At 35.1% G+C, this 17,143-nt stretch overlaps 1 protein-coding gene across 2 annotated transcripts in view; it reads right to left on the bottom strand.

Annotated features, from left to right (window-relative positions):
- Positions 1-17,143, bottom strand: part of Vps13B (vacuolar protein sorting 13B) — a 965,007-nt gene that overhangs the window by 225,973 nt on the left and 721,891 nt on the right. For both annotated transcript variants that reach the window (XM_090386413.1, XM_090386414.1), the window contains exons 38-39: positions 10,441-10,597; positions 402-510 (exon numbers count right to left, since the gene is read on the bottom strand). In XM_090386413.1, coding sequence (XP_090242539.1) covers positions 402-510; positions 10,441-10,597 — 266 coding nt within the window. The remainder of the gene's footprint in view (positions 1-401; positions 511-10,440; positions 10,598-17,143) is intronic.

Here is a 17,143-nt window from a genome sequence, read left to right as displayed (position 1 = left end):
ATTGCAAAGAGGGTTGTCGACATCACCCCATCTTGAGGTACTGGAAAACCACCTTACATAGGTGGTTTTCCGGTGAGTTCCACTGGGTGTAATTAATCTCCGCTGTAGTATGGACTCCAGAATGCTGACAATTTGGTTAGATACTTTGATATATTCTTTTAAGATGCCTATAACAGAAGGAATGGAAACACAATCAAAAGCAGATTTGATATCGAAAAATATTATATACTACACCTCTTTAACTCTTTAATACTGCACCTCCTGGCATACTTTCATTGACTTGCTCTTGCAGTAGATATTATATTTATTATTAATAAATGTTTTCATGATAGTTTATTATGTTATCTTTTGTGAAGTACATTTAACATATTTAATAAGATGAAGAAGATAATTTTACCTACTTTTAGTTCTATATCGGGTATTTCTGTAGTTGTCACACCTTGAGATGCACAAACTGGTTTTGTATGCTGCCATGTCCAAATATCTTTAAGTTCAGCATTTTCTTTATTTCTTTGTTTATATAAAAAAACAAAACTATTTTTTACCACTCTTTTATACCTTTCACAATTCTTCTATGTAATACAAACTGCACAACTTATACAGAGATAATTTTAAGTAATATTAATACCACTTTCTAGATCTTTATGCATTATTCTTATCAGCAAAGCTCACTGAAATCAATGGGTTTTGCTAAGCACTGACAAGAAGAAACAAACTACAGTATGTTGTTAAATTAATGATAATTTATTGTTGATAATGGCTTCAGAAATAACGGCACATTCAATTTTCAGAAAGACTGGAAAATATTCAAGATTATAACTGCATTTACATTGGTAATGTAATCAGAGAAACAGTGAAACTCTTCTGTGAAAAGTATAGTACACAACCAAGAATTACCATGGGTTTAGAGCCATTTGGAAATCACTAAATTAATTGGCGAGGTGAAAAGCAGAAAATCTAATATAAGATTTTAATAAACCTGTGATGTTGAACTAAATGTTAACAATGATGTTAAGAAAAGTACAATATTATTGTGTAAGTAAAATTTGTGTGTGTGTGTGTGTGTGAGAGTGATTACTGCTATTGCAATAATCACACACACAATAATATTGTACATTTCTTAATACCATTGTTAATATTTAGTTCAACATCAATGGTGTGCCTGGCACACACATTGATCCACTATAAGCATGGTATAAGTAAGATAAGAAAGATAAACAGGCTTCTCCTATTTCAACTCTTGTTTCTGAACAATTTCCAAGACCAACAAGAAAAAAATTTCACCTGTTTATCTTATAAATGCAAATAATAACTGCTCTAATTTGAAACAAAAACAAATATTTTGTTAAATAATAAAAATAGTCTACTCGTACTTAACAGCTTTCAAAAATGGCTCCTACTCAATAGCTAGCACAGCACCCTCCATTAATAAATTGGAAGCTCAAATAGTGAACTTAAGGATTAACTTGTGAATAGGTGCACAAACATAATGAAACCAGTCTAAATTGGAAAGCCCTTCCACAAAAACCACTTGCAGGAATGGGTGTGAGAGTACACGTGAACAGGCGAAGTTTTTACGGCTCCAACTAATAGAGAAGTTTTTGCTTTTTTATTGAATTAAATTGGCATATTAATTTATTTTTTAGAGTTGCTTTATATTCCTAATAACAATACTTTAGTTTATTTTGAATTTAGATAGAGATTTTGTAGGTTATTACTTAGTATCGGTAAGGGTATCAAATCCACGAGTTGGACAAGTTTTGCAGTTCCTGTGAACGCAAAGTTTTTAATTATATTTAGCTGCTTTATTGATTTAATTGTTAGATTAAATTATTTTCTATAAGTAGCTATAGACCTAGTCAAGCTCCATGGTTTATTTTGGATTTAGATAGCACAATTTGGAAAGGATATAATACCTTGTGTCCACAGATTAACCATTCAACGCTGAGTTGGCGCCTCATTTCCTCACAAAAATAAATGTAAATTATTTGGTTTTTAGGAGCATTAGCAACTAAGGCCATATTGCTCAGGGATATGTGGTGGTCATTCCCTGACCTTTTCGCATCTTCCATATTTAGTGGTGACGGGCTCGAACCCTGGTCTAATCAAGAAGCGTGTGCTTCTTGATTAGACAATGAGACATGTGGCAGAGAAGAAAAATGCAAGGGATACATATAAATTAACATGTGACACAGAAGCCTATGATAGATATAAGCTGGTCTGTAACCAAGTCACAAAGGAGGTTAGGCAGGCAAAGGCAGATTACGAGAAATCTTTGGCAAAGGATGCAAACAGTTCTTTTCTAATGTAAACTGTAGAAGGAAGGGGATGGACCAGATTGGTCCATTTGATATTGATAGTTCAACTGTTGATGATCCAGCTCAGGTAGCTAACAAACTAAATGAGTATTTTGCATTTACATTCACACATGAGGAGTTATTCAGGGAGGGGAAGGCCAGAGGTGTATTAAACTCTGGCAGTAAGCTAGATAATCTTGTAATAACTGAGAGTAAAGTGGAGGAGAAACTGTTGAAGATAAACATAAGAAAGACCTGGGGTGGATGGAATCTATCCAGTTATATTAAAGGAGGCAGCAAAGGAAGTAAGCAAACCCTTAGCCATAATTATGAGAGCTTCTCTGGACTTGGGAGAGGTACCCATGGACTGGAGATGTGCAAATGTGACCCCAATTCACAAAGGAGGATCAAAGGGACACACAGGTTAAAGAAGCACTGCAGGATCATCTAGACAAGACTTCAGTTATAGCTCGGACACAACATGGGTTTGTTAAGGGGAAGTCTTGTCTGACCAATTTTATTGGATACTATGATGTAGTCACAAAGCAATTGGATGCAAAGAATAACTTTGATATCATATATTTGGATCTTAGAAACCCTTTGATACTGTTGCACATGGAAGACTGCTGCACAAATTGGAGCAGTGTGGCATTGGAGGCAAATTTCTGCTATGGATAAAGGGATGGTTGAGTGGGAGAAGACAGAGAGTGGTAATTAATGGACACTGCTCTTCGTGGACTAATGTTATTAGTGGAGTCCCTCAGGGTTCAGTGTTGGGTCCATTGTTGTTTTCTGTATTTATAAATGACATTGATGATGGTATATCTGGCTTATTGTCCAAGTTTGTAGACGATACGAAGGTTGGCAGGGTTGTTAATGACACTAATGACAATAAACTGCTGCAACAGGATCTATTAAAGTTGAGCAGATGGGCTGAGATGAGAGGTGGCAAATGAAGTTTAACATTGCCAAATGTAAAGTACTACATATGGGAAGCAGTAACCCCAGAGTAACGTATCAACTCTGTGGTACTACACTGACAGTGGCAAAGAATGAAAAGGACCTGGGGGTAATTGTGCAGGCAGATATGAAGTTTTCTGAGCAGTGCAGACGGTCTGCAAGAGTAGCTCATGGTGTCTTGTCAATGATATACAGGAATTTTTCTAGCAGGGATAAGGAGGTTTGTTATGTTTGTTATTTGGTTTTTAGGAGCATTAGCAACTAAGGCCATGTTGCTCCGGGATATGCGGTGGTCATTGCCTGACCTTTCCGCATCCTCCGTATTTGGTGGTGACGGGCTCGAACCCCGGTCTAATCAAGAAGCGTGTGCTACGCACTGCTGCTCCTCACCTGGCTACGGAGGCGCCTGGGATAAGGAGGTAATTATCCCCTTGTATAAGGCAATGGTCAGGCCACATCTTGGGTACTGTATATATAGGTCTGGAGGCCTCATTTTAAGAAGGATGTAGAGCTGTTGGTAATGAGTACAGAGAAGGACAACAAGATTAGTGAATGCAAAGAAGGGTTGCTCTTACAAAGAAAGGCTTAAGTTTTGCAAATTGCAGTGTCTGGAGACTAGGCGCCTGCGAGGTGATCTGATTGAGGTTTATAAATCCTTGAATGGTTTGATTGCTCAATGCTGATGGGATTCTTCCTTTTGCTCAGAATAATCACCTGAGAGGGCATAAATTCAAATTGAGGAAAGACAGTGGGATAGATGTGCGGAAGTTTGTCTTTAGCTAGCGGGTAGTTTATGGGTGGAACAGACTTCCATCTTTTGTTGTAGAAGTTGATAGCCTAAATAAATTTAAGGCTGAGCTGATCAGGTATTTGGAACAAATGGAGAGGTGAAATCAGTGCGGTTGTTTTTATTTATTTATTTTTTGGCTGATGCTGCATAAGCTTGCTTTCTTGCATCGTATGCCTCTACTAATGCTAATCTCCCTCAGAGAATTTCCTCCCAATGGATATAAAAAATTGAAAGATTATGAAGAATTTGGTAATCACCAAATTCTTCGCCTTGTTAATGGAAAACCTAAGCAGTCTAGAACACTAAAAATTGTTAATGTGTTACTAGTGCATTATTTTGCGTAGAAACATGAATGGATTAGTCAAAATATTTGTTTGGATTGGTTCAACAAAATATTTGCTCCTGCAATAAAGTTTCATCTTAGAGCCAAAGGTTTACTAGAAAAAACAATGTTATAGCTTGATAGCACACCAACACACTCTATCAACGATCGAGAATCTCATTATGTTGACACAACCTTAAACTTCCTTCTAGCAAACATCACATCATTAATCCAACCAATGGCTCTAAGCGGGTGGTGAAACCAATCATGAAATATCTTGGCTCATTCATACGTTGTTTTTTTGAGAAATATTTAATTGGGAAAGGATTTAAATTAATATTTTTAAATGATCTAGGCCTTTTTGGTTTTCCTATAACAACAAAAGGCAATTTATGACTACTGCTGGCATTAGCACGTACCATTATGGTGATGCGATCTTATTGAATCTTATATCCCGGTGCCATATGTCCAGTCACTGAGGCCAGTGTCTTTTGAGGTAGTGCCTTCCAATTAATGCCAGTCTTATCGCAGTTGCATATTTGGTCTTTAACCAAACTTCGATCAGCTATTTCCTTCTGTAGTTTTTCATGATAAACAGAAATTGTTGAGCTATCTGCACTTAGCTTCTCACTCTGGGTCGACAATGTTGAATACCATGGCGAAACTTAAATTTGTCTAACCATCCGATGCTAGCCTTGAATGAAGGATCTCCACCTGGTTTTTTTATTGATTTCAATGGCTTTTTTGATAGGTCCCAACAATAGAATTTTATGGCTACATTTCTGACTTTTAACATTACCATCAGTGGTTTACATTTTCGACACATAGTTTTCAATTTTGTTTGCACCACACTTTATATCATTTACTGTTGTTCTGCCTATTCCATAAACCGATGCTATACTTGTAGCACTTTCACCTTTTCTTAGACGATTGATTATTTCAATTTTTTGTGATAATCCCAACACTACTCATTTACGTTTCTCTGTCCTTTCAATGGGTTTACTAAATAAAAATTATTAAAATATGAAACAAGAGGTTAAAGCATAACCGTACTACATATGGGAAGCAGTGAGTTGTAAACAGACTGAGTGACGCATAGTGCCAATATCAGAATGCATTATGGTGTAGTGGGGTTAAATAACGGTTAACAGAGACTGATGGTAAATAGGGTGATGGACAATGGAAGTTGTACTGTAACAGAAATCATTGCATTGTAAAGGAAACTCCACACCACAGCTGAGTCCCTTATTTTGACAACTTGTTGTTTGATTATCAGAACACTGTATCATGCTGAACCTGAAAAAGAAATTGCTAAAATACCCCCGCTGGATGACACTATTCAAAGAAGAATAATCAAAATGTCTTGTAACATCGAGGAACAAGTATCTACAAGGCTAAAAAAAAAAAAAAAATCAGATTTTCTGTTACAAGTGGGCGTGTCGATATTAGTGCCAAAGCACAACTATTTGTTCATTTTATTCATGAAAAATTATAACTCATTTCTTACTACAAAAAACGCTTAAAGAAAATACCAGAGGTAATGACATTTTTGATACTTTGAGTGGCTACTTAGGAAAATTAGAACTTTCGTGGAAGTCACATGTGGGTGCCTGTACTAATTATGCTCCATCAATGATAGAGTCCATTAGAGGTTTTATTTCAGTTGTACAGAAAGAAAACTGAAATGTGATATTTACTCATTGCTTTCTAGACAGAGGCCCATGCTGGGAACATTAGGCAATGAGTTGAAATCAGTGTTAGATTAGACTGTATTAATGGTCAATTTCATTAAATCAATACCAGTAAAAACTCGTCTCTTTTATCAGCTTTGTAGTGCCACGAATGCTTAATTTTGCATACAGAAGTAAGATGGCTGTCAAGGAGAAAGGTATTGTTTTGAGTCTATGAACTAAAAGACAAAATGAAGGTTTCTTTCAATCAGAAGAAAGGAATAAGTTTTATGAATACCTAAATGAATGAACTGTGGTGTGCAAGTCTAGCTTAGCTAGTGGAAATATTCATCCATTTGAACAGATTGAATACATATATGCAAGGACACAACAATAACATCTTTACTTCAACAGACAAGCTATTTAGCATTTATGAAAAAACTGCTGATTTAGCTGAATGCTATACTAACCTAAACACATGAAGTTTTTAGGTTAGTAGAAGTCTTTATAATATTGATTGGATTGGCGAAAGAGAAATTGAATAAGGTGAAAGAGAAATTGCTGCAGTAAAAGTGAATAATGCACCTATGGTTGATGGAATCTATTTATCTTATACTAAAAGAAGCTATAAAATAGGTGGCTAAACCTTTAGCTGTCATAATGAGAGCATCCTTAGATTCAATGGGTGAAATGGGGAACTATACAGACGTGTAAGTTTAACCACTGTATGGAATCAATAATTAAACTAGTAATGCAAGATCATCTTGATAGGAGTGCGGCCATAAGGAAATCATAGCATCAATTTGTTATGGGGAGAGCATGCCTCCCCATCTGATTAGCTACTATGAAGCTGTTACAAAGGAAATGGATGTAAAGCATAATTTTGACATCACATATAATTAGATTTAAGTAAAGCGTTTGCTAGTATTACACGTATGATTATTATATAAATTAGGGCAACAAGGCACTAGGGACAAGTTACTACCATTGATAAAGGAATGGTAAAGTGGTAGAAGACAAAGGATGATTATAAATAGCCACTGTTCTTCACAGACTTATACGAGGTGCTACCAGAAGTTCCCGAAATATATTTATAAAATAAAATAGACTCACCCTGGGTCTTATTTGCCATGGTCACCTTCGAAATAGTCCCCTTGAGAGCGCAAACACCAATCCCAGTGTTTTTCCCATGATTTGAATGCGTCCTGAAAGTCCTCCGTCATAGTGTTCAGCACTGCCTGCGATTTGGTTTGGATATCCTCTACACTGTCAAATCTTCAACCCTTCAGCTTAATTTTCATTCTTGGGAAGAGGAAGAAGTTGCAGGAGGCTAAGTCTGGAGAATAAGGGGGGGGGACAATTTTCATGTTGTTGGATGCCAAAAAATGTGTCACAGCAAGAGATGTGTGGGCTGGCACGTTGTCACGACAAAGGACCCAGTTCTTTGTACACCACTTCTCTGGACATTTCCTTTTGACGGCTTTCCTTAACCACTTCAAGATGTTGCAGTAGAACTTTGCGTTGACTTTTGCAACATTTTCAAGGGTGGTGCTTGATGATGGATGCCCAGAGCAATCATCGTCATCAATCGACATTCGACCATTTTTAAAACAGTTAAACCAGTAGTAGGTCTGTGTCTGGCCTAAAGCATTGTCACCAAAAGCTTGTTTTGACTTCTTATGGGTTTCTGCTGCTGTATCGTTAAGAAGGAAACAAAATTTTATGCAAGCTCTCTCACATCAACCATCACAACAATCGCAAACTATGCAAAACACACCACCAAAGAACTGCACATAAATATTCAATGACTCTATCCAGCCTGACGCCATGTGGCACACTGATTCACAAAGGATGCATGCAGTGTTACCTAGTGCCACAAGTCCGTACTAGGCATAGTTCCTGCGAAACATTCAAATTTCAGGAACATTTGGGTAGCACGACATATGATGAGTGGGGTTCCATCGGGGTTAGCGATGGGCCACTTACTCTTTATTATTATGTTTATTAATGATATTGATCCAGGTATTTCAAGTCTGATGTCTAAGTTTGTTGATAATACAAAGGTGGGCACAGTTGTTCTTATGTTACTTTAAGAGGATCTAGATAAACTCAGCAGATGGGATGTAAAATGGCAACTAAGGTTTAATAGTGATAAATGCAAGTTATATAGGATAAATGCAATGCTGCTACCCAAATGCAAAATGCATTTGGGTAGCAGCAACCAGAGTATTTTATATAGTAATTGCTGCTACCAAATTGAAGGTAGTGGAATATGAAAAAGACCTAGGCGTAATTGTACAGGTCAACATAAAATTCTCTGGGCAGTGCAGACAAGCTGCTAGAACAGTCCATAGATTTTGTTAACATTATACAGGAACTTTACCTGAAGGCACAAAGGGGAGCTTATCCCATTGCATAAGCCAATGGTTTGGCCACATTTGAATAATGTATACAGGTTTGGAAACCTAATTTTAGGAAGCGCACAGATTTGGTGGAAAGGATTCAGAGAACAGCAAAAGAATTAGATGAGGCACAAAAAATATTCTTACCACCAAAAAAACTGAGGTTCTGTAAATTGAAGTCTCTAGAAACTAAACTGTGTGTGTGTGTGTGTGTGTGTGTGTGTGTGTGTGTGTGTGTGTGTGTGTGTGTGTGTGTGTGTGTGTGTGTGTGTGTGTGTGCCTGAGCACACATGGTAACCTAATTGAAATGTATGAAGCTTTAAAATGGCTAAGTAAACTAAGTGTTAATGGTATCTTTACTCTTTCTAAGATGAGACACACAAGGGGTCATAAATTTAAATTTGAAAAATATGGCGTGCAGAAATTTTCATTCAGCCAAAGGGTATTCAATTGTTGGAATACACTTCCACCAAATGTTATGGAGGTGGACAATTTCAATAATTTTAAGAAAAGTTTGGACAAATTATTGGAAGGAAGGGGAAATTCTGTGTTTTTTGCTGGTGCTATATAAACTTTGCTTCCTTGCATCATGATGCCAAGACTAATATTATATATTTTCATAATGTAAATAAAAAATCTAGAATTAGTCAGTACTTAAACAGAAAATTCTCATTTTGAATCTGGAGTTTTCTTGATAAATGTGACAGACAAGTTTGTTATAATATTTTTGCCAGCCATATTTTCAGGAAGATGGCTAAAGATGACTTACAACTGAAAGATTGCAAAATGGTTACTGAAGTTTTGCATTGATAAATGCAAGGTACCTTTATATAGTCAGAAAAAAATCCCAGAATAACATACCATATGGGTGATACCAAATTCAAGTTAGTGAAGAGTGATAGACTTGGGGGTAATTGGCAGGCTGATGTAAAGGACTCTGAGCAATGTAGACAGGAATTTTGCCACCAGGGACAAAGGACATTATCCCATTGTATAAGGCAATGTTGTGCAGACTGAAAATCCTTACTCCCTTCACTTGAAATCAGTTAACTACGGCCTCGATTGAAGATTTTAGAAATCACTGCAGTCATAGATAGGAATCAAACTCAGTCCTCTCCACACGTGGCAAAACCACTATATTGTCACAGAGGACTGTATAAAGCAATGAATGGGCCAAATCTTGGATACCACATTTGGATTTGTAAGCCTTATTTTAGGGAGGATACAGATCTGGTCAAACAGATGCAGAAAAGGGCAATATGACAGGAGCACAAAAGGGTACTTTTTAAAGAAAGTTTGAGTTCTGCAAATCAACATATTGCAACTAGTCATCTTGAAGGAGATATGATTAAAGTGTTTAAGGCTTGTTTGTTAGTTTGTTATTTTGGTTTTTAGGAGCAATTAGCAACTAAGGCCATATTGCTCCGGGATATGCGGTGGTCATTCCCTGACCTTTCCGCATCCTCCGTATTTGGTGGTGATGGGCTCGAACCCCGGTCTAATCAAGAAGCATGTGCTACGCACTGCTGCCCCTTCCCACCTGGCTACGGAGGCCAGGTGGGAAGGGGCACTTAAAAAAGAAAAATTGCCAACTTCATTTGCCAATCTCTTCCAGTAATTTGTTCTTTTAAATTTATTCAAACTGAACACTTCCACAACACTAGATGGGAACTTATTCCTCTCTGTCTTAAAGAAAACACAACCATTCTTTTCTTACATTTAATTTATGTTAGTGCTTTCTTTAAGACAGAGAGGAATAAGTTCCCATCTAGTGTTGTGGAAGTGTTCAGTTTGAATAAATTTAAAAGAACAAATTACTGGAAGAGATTGGCAAATGAAGTTGGCAATTTTTCTTTATTAAGTGCCTGATGCTGTATAATTTGCTTCCGTGCATGATTTTGCTCTACTACAGTACCAATACTTGAATGCATTAAACCTCATGATATTTGTTTATGATATTTTTCAATTTAATACATATAACAAAACAGAGACCACTTACTTATCACCATTTAAATCATATGGCCAATAAAGTGATTGTGAAGAAAGCCAGTGATGACATAATTTCTCAGTGTCAGGATCTGCTAATGTTGAAGATTTACAGAGTTGTTCAATAAGTGAAGAATCAATAGTGACAGGAGGTGAAGACATCTTCATATCTACATAAAAGATATTTTGCTTCATATTATTTTTATTAAGGGATAAATTTTGTTTATGTAAACAGATAAACTTTCAACATTTTTTTTATTTTAAGCATAATGAAAAATTATATGAATGAACATGAAGTTATTCTGGGAACAATCTTATTATCAATGTTATTGCTCAACACTGCAAATTATACAAAAATTCTATTTTTAAGGAAAAGAAAGCACAGAACACGATGGGTTCATTGTAGTGAGAATTTTTTCTTTACTTTGTTTCACATGATGTAAACCAATAATGATTAAGGGTAAGTTTGTCTTTAATTAATGATTTGAAATGGGAAGCTATAGCATGCATACACAAAAACCACTGATATTATCCCTCAAATGACTCTAATATAGTGATAGTGAAAATCAAAACATCAGGACTACCTTTTAACTCTTTAATGATGAGTATGCATACATATATTTATCATGTGTGGACTCCCTGTGGTACAAATATATATATATATATATATATATATATACGTTTACAATAGTTCGATTTTCTTAAGTACTGGTGTTTTATACATATAGGTATTGGCGTTAATACAATACTGGTCTTTAAGTTAGCCTTGTCTCGGTTATCTTAAATTCACATGGCCTATACATTTAGGATTTTGAAACTTATTGCGTATTGCTAAAGAAATTTTCATGATAATTACTGATGAAAATTTTTTATGTATCTGTAGCAATAGGTAATCATCAATACTATTTTATAACTATATAATAATATTTATACAATTTATACATTTTTGCTTTACATCACGTGGCCGTCAATCCCCTACTTCATTGGGGGCTTTGAGTGGATTAACAGCCCATTCGATGTAATGCTTTTATACTTACCCGTTTCTGTTTGTATCTATCACAGCTTTGCTATTTTATTTAATTCTGGATACTAAGGACTTATGTTTATATTAATTTTCTTAATTATTGTTAGCTAAACTAGTATTAATTATGAATTAGTTAATTTTTTACAATCTCTTCAGCAACTGTGATAGAATACACAAAGCCCAACGGGTAAGCATTTAATATTGTTATACTACAACTACTTACTTAAATGTGATCCAGTGGAGGTCGTGGAGTCGAAAAGGGAATTTCCCACTTTTAATTTGTTTTTATGTATGGTAATTTTTATGGCGCAGTCGCATTAGCATTTCACTGTGTGCTGATGTCGCATTGGCCGAATTCCCCGATTTTCAAGCCAATGCCTATTATGGTGGTTTGTTGTTGGTTCGATGAAATTCTGTTAAATTTCTGTAGTTTTGTGTTAACTTGTGGTTAAAATTCCTTTATTTACTTAATAATTTAATAAATCAATTAAATAATAAATTGATTTATTATTTTGAATTGGATTTTCTAAATTTATTTGGAGATTTTCTGCTACAATTTTTAGTCTTACCTTTTCTTCTCCCTCCCTGTTGATTGTATTTACATTAATTTTTACAATTGTTTTATGCCTTACCTCGGACTGTGCCGGTACCACTTTTCCAAGGCGTAACAGCACGTGTATGTCCAGAGGCAAAGCTATATACATATATACAGCCTCTTACTATGGGGGTTTGTTTGTTGGGGGGTGGGGGGGGGTTCAATTTTGGCAAAGGTTGTAGTGCAGTCAGGCGACGAGCCTCGCCTGAGTGCAATAAACCTTATAATCTTGGGGATACTCTTTTGAGTAATTACTATTTTATTTTTAAATAAAATATTTAAATATTTTATTTTTAAATTAATATAAACATAAGAAAATTAATATAAACATAAGTCCTTAGTATCCAGAATTAAATAAAATAGCAAAGCTGTGATAGATACAAACAGAAACGGATAAGTATAAAAGCATTACATCGAATGGGCTGTTAATCCACTCAAAGCCCCCGATGAAGTAGGGGATTGACGGCCACGTGATGTAAAGCAAAAATGTATAAATTGTTTAAATATTATTATATAGTTATAAAATAGTATTGATGATTACCTATTGCTACAGATACATAAAAAATTTTCATCAGTAATTATCATGAAAATTTCTTTAGCAATACGCAATAAGTTTCAAAATCCTAAATGTATAGGCCATGTGAATTTAAGATAACCGAGACAAGGCTAACTTAAAGACCAGTATTGTATTAACGCCAATACCTATATGTATAAAACACCAGTACTTAAGAAAATCGAACTATTGTAAACGTATATACACTGGCACGTATAATGTTCAATTGGCCAACATGGTAATAACAATGGCATTAACGATGCACAAAAGACAGATTAAGAAACAATAGAATGATAATACAAAAGAATGATAATATATATATATATATATATATATATATATATAAAAGCATAATGAAGTAGTTAAAAAATAAAAAAAATAGTACAAAATATAATATAATATAATATAATATAAAAAAAAAATCCCCCTCATAAGGTGCCAGTTCCGAATTATGTGAAATATCACAAATAGATTCCATGACCATTATTGGCCTTGTGGTCCTCTGTTGATATGGGGCATAATGGTCAGTCTATTTTTTTATTTTGGTTTTATTTTATTTTATTGTAGTTAGTTTAGTCTCTATTTATGATATTTCACGTAATTCGGAACTGGCACCTTACGAGGGAGATGCCGCTAAATTCTTATGTAATTGGCTCTAAAATTTAAAATTGATTTATTATTTTGAATTGGATTTTCTAAATTTATTTGGAGATTTTCTGCTACAATTTTTAGTCTTACCTTTTCTTCTCCCTCCCTGTTGATTAATTATTATGTTTAATTTATTATTTTTCACTCAACAGTTTTTTCATGCTACTGGCATTAATTCTGATTTAATATTTAATATCAGTTATACATTGGGCATCATGTGGGGGAATGTGCATTTTGCTGCCTATAATGATAGTTTTATATTTATTTTCTTAATTTTCGTATTATATTTTGTACCATTTTTTATTTTTTAACTACTTCATTATGCTAATATATGCAAATAAAATGGTAGTAGTGAGTTTTATGTGCTAATGTTGCGCCTGTACCGCCATCTATAGTATTTTATTTATTTGTCTATATAAGCTGGTTAAGCTTACATTGTCAGTGGTGTGGCTCTGTGTGGGAGTGCTAGTCTGTCTGTTCTATATTTTTATTTTTCGCTGCATAAGGACCACTGCTATTCAAATCCTCTGCATTGGCGGTTCGATTGGGGGACCAGGTGGCATCTGGTCCTTCGATCGGTTCACCTTTGTGACAATTTGTCTAGCGATTGAAATGCAGTGATTCCCTTACCATTATTGGCTTTGTGGTCCTCTGTTGATATGGGGCATAATGGTCAGTCTATTTTTTACTTTGGTTTTATTTTATTGTAGTTAGTCTCTATTTGTGATATTTCATGTAATTCGGAACTGGCACCTTTTGAGGGGGGTGCCACTAAATCCTTATATGTAATTGGCTCTAAAATTTAAAATTGATTTATTATTTTGAATTGGATTTTCTAAATTTATTTGGAGATTTTCTGTTACAATTTTTAGTCTTACCTTTTCTTCTCCCTCCCTGTTGATTAATTATTATGTTTAATTTATTATTTTTCGCTCAACAGTTTTGCCATGCTACTGGCATTAATCCGATTTAATATTTAATATCAGTTATATATATATATATATATATATATATATATATATATATATATATATAACTGATATTAAATATTAAATGGCTGGCACAGCATTATATATATATATATATATATATATAATGCTGTGCCAGCCAAAAAAAAAAAAAATATCACAAAAAGTAATAGGATTTTTTTTTGTTTTTTCATTTTTTGCACTTTTCGCTATTTTTCATGATTTTCGTGAAAATTCTGATAAAAGCATTTTTGTATAGTGTTAATTTTAACAAATCTTCAAATTTCACTCACTCCACAGAGCTTGCCACTATCAGCAACTCACTGCTGTGGGCTCATGCATGTTCCAGAAACTGACCATCATGCATATTCTGTGAACTTGACCACAATATGCATTCCAGGAATTTACATGCAAAAGGGATTAAAACTAATTTATGGTAGAAAAAAAAAATATATGGTATATAAAAACCATTTCTAATCATCAGTGACTTTATTCCAAGGGTTATCTAAGAATCTGCTGATTTCATCTCGTAAGTGGCCTATCTGACTTACTGTATTTATTCTTTCTTTCTTTCTTTCTTGTATTCACATAGGAGTAGAACCCTTTGTCCTGTCCTGTTCTTGGCTCTCTTTGCCAGTGATTTTGTATGCACAGGTTTTACCTGTCTATTAGTAGCATTATTACAAATATACATATAACTCTCATATTAGAACTAGCATTATACATTCTCTGAACCCGCTCCAGCAGCCCTACATCCTTCAATGCTTTCTACAAAGGGATAATCACCTCCTTATCCCTGCTAGCAAAGTTCCTGTATATCATTGACAAGACCCCATATCAGTTGCTCTGGCAGCCTGTCTGCACTGCTCTGAAAACTTCATATCTGATAGCACAATTACCCCTTTGTATTTTTCATTCTCCACTACCCTGAGTTCAGTACTTTGCATTTGTCAATGTTAAACTTCAGTCCACCTCTCAGCCCATCTGCCCAACTTTACTAGATCCTATTGCAGCTGCATACCATTGTTACTGTCATTAACAACCATCCCAACCTTTGTATCATCTGCAAACTTGGACATTAAGCCTTTTATACCTTTATCAATATCACTGATAAATATAGAAAACAACAATGATCCCAACACCAAACTCTGGGGGACTCCACTAATAACGTTAGTCTACGACGAGTGGTGTCCACTGATTACCACTCTGTCTTATACAGCTTAACCATCCTTTTATCCATTGCAGCAACTTGCCCTTAATGCCACACTGCTCCAATTTGGTACTTGTGGAACAGTATCAAAAGCTTGCCTGAAATCCAAGTATATGAAATTATTTTTTGCATCCACTTCCTTTGTGACTACATTGTAGTATTCAATCAAATTGGTTAGGAAGCATTTCTCCTTAACAAACCCATGCTGTGTCTGAACTTTAGCTGCAGTCATGTCTAGATGATCTTACATTGCATCTTTAATCAGCGACTCCATTACTTTTCCCAGAACAGAAGTTAAACTAACAGATCTGTAATTACTTGTGTCATGCTTTGATCCCACTTTGTGAATTAGGGATACATTTGCACTTCTCCAGTTCCTGGGGACCTCCCCTGAATCCAAGCGTGCTCTCATAATTATGGCTAAGGGTTTGCTTACTGCCTTTGCTACCTCCCTTAATACAACTGAATAGATCCCATCCACCCCAGGTGTTTTTTGTATGTTTAACTTCAACAATTTCTCCTCCACTTTCCTCTAAGTTATTTCAAAGTCATTTAGCTCCCTATTACAGTGAAAGAAACTTCTGGCCTCCACTTCTCTACAGAATTTGTCATGTGTGAATGTAGATGCAAAATACTCTTTCAGTTTGTCAGCTACCTGAGCAAGATCATCAACAGCCGAACCATCACTATAAAGTGGGCCAATCTGATTCATCTGCTTCCTTCTAGAGTTTACATAAGTAAAGAAGCCTTTGGTGTTTTTCTTTGCACCCTTTCCCAAAGATTTCTTGTAATGTGCCTAACCTCCTTTATGACTTGATTACAGACTAGTTTATATCGTCCATATGCTTCTATATCACCTGAAAATTTATATGCATCTAATGCATTTTTCTTCTCTGCCACGAGTCTCATAAGTTCATATGACATCCATTTAGACCTAAATCCTGAACACTATTTCTTAGTTGGAATGAAAAGCCTAGTATGAAAAATATGAAATGGTATCTTGCAGTAGTCTTTAACTATCCTATGCTGCTTTTTTTCTTTACTTGAAATAAACCTTCATATCTCTTCTTATCTATTTCAGCATCTTTCTTTTATGACACTTTTCCACTAATCAATGCAGTTTTCAGGTTTCTTCAAAAATTCAAATATTTCTTATTATTTCAGGGTGACTACTGGCTGCTGATGGATTTTAGCAAACAGAGAACTTTACAGAAGTGGTGAGATGTACAGTGCAAGGTTGTGTTATAAGTGGTTAGCATATCACTAGGAATATCATTCCCTGTACTTGGATATGCATGAACAATCCAAGTAAAACTATGTATATTTCTAGTCTGTGAGTTTTGTCATACAGTATGATAACAGGAGCTGTCATATATATAAAAATGACATATTTTGCTACATTTGCAGTGGCTTTCTTGTAAAAAAAAAAAACAAAGAAATATGACAGATGACAGGGAAATTAGTCACCTCACTTTGATGACTAAAATAAACCTTTGGGCTCCACACAGTTTGCTGCCAATGTGTTGAGCAATTGTAGAACTGGAGTAAAGGCAAGAAAATGTCTCTGACTTTTGCTATTACTATGGTCTAGCATGAACTGAGATAAAGATAATTACCATATTTACCAATTTGATAAAATTTCTCAAACCAAAACAACAGTTCAAATTTGCAGGTCAATTGATTTATTTTGCTGTTTGCATGAAAATTCATATTATAGC

The sequence above is a fragment of the Mastigoproctus giganteus genome, chromosome 12 (genome assembly GCF_048544385.1).
Source record: "Mastigoproctus giganteus isolate SK-2022 chromosome 12, ASM4854438v1, whole genome shotgun sequence".
NCBI classification, from domain to species: domain Eukaryota; kingdom Metazoa; phylum Arthropoda; class Arachnida; order Uropygi; family Thelyphonidae; genus Mastigoproctus; species Mastigoproctus giganteus.
The sequence above is the reverse complement of the archived record's forward strand: the minus strand, read 5'-3'. Positions and strand labels throughout refer to the sequence as shown.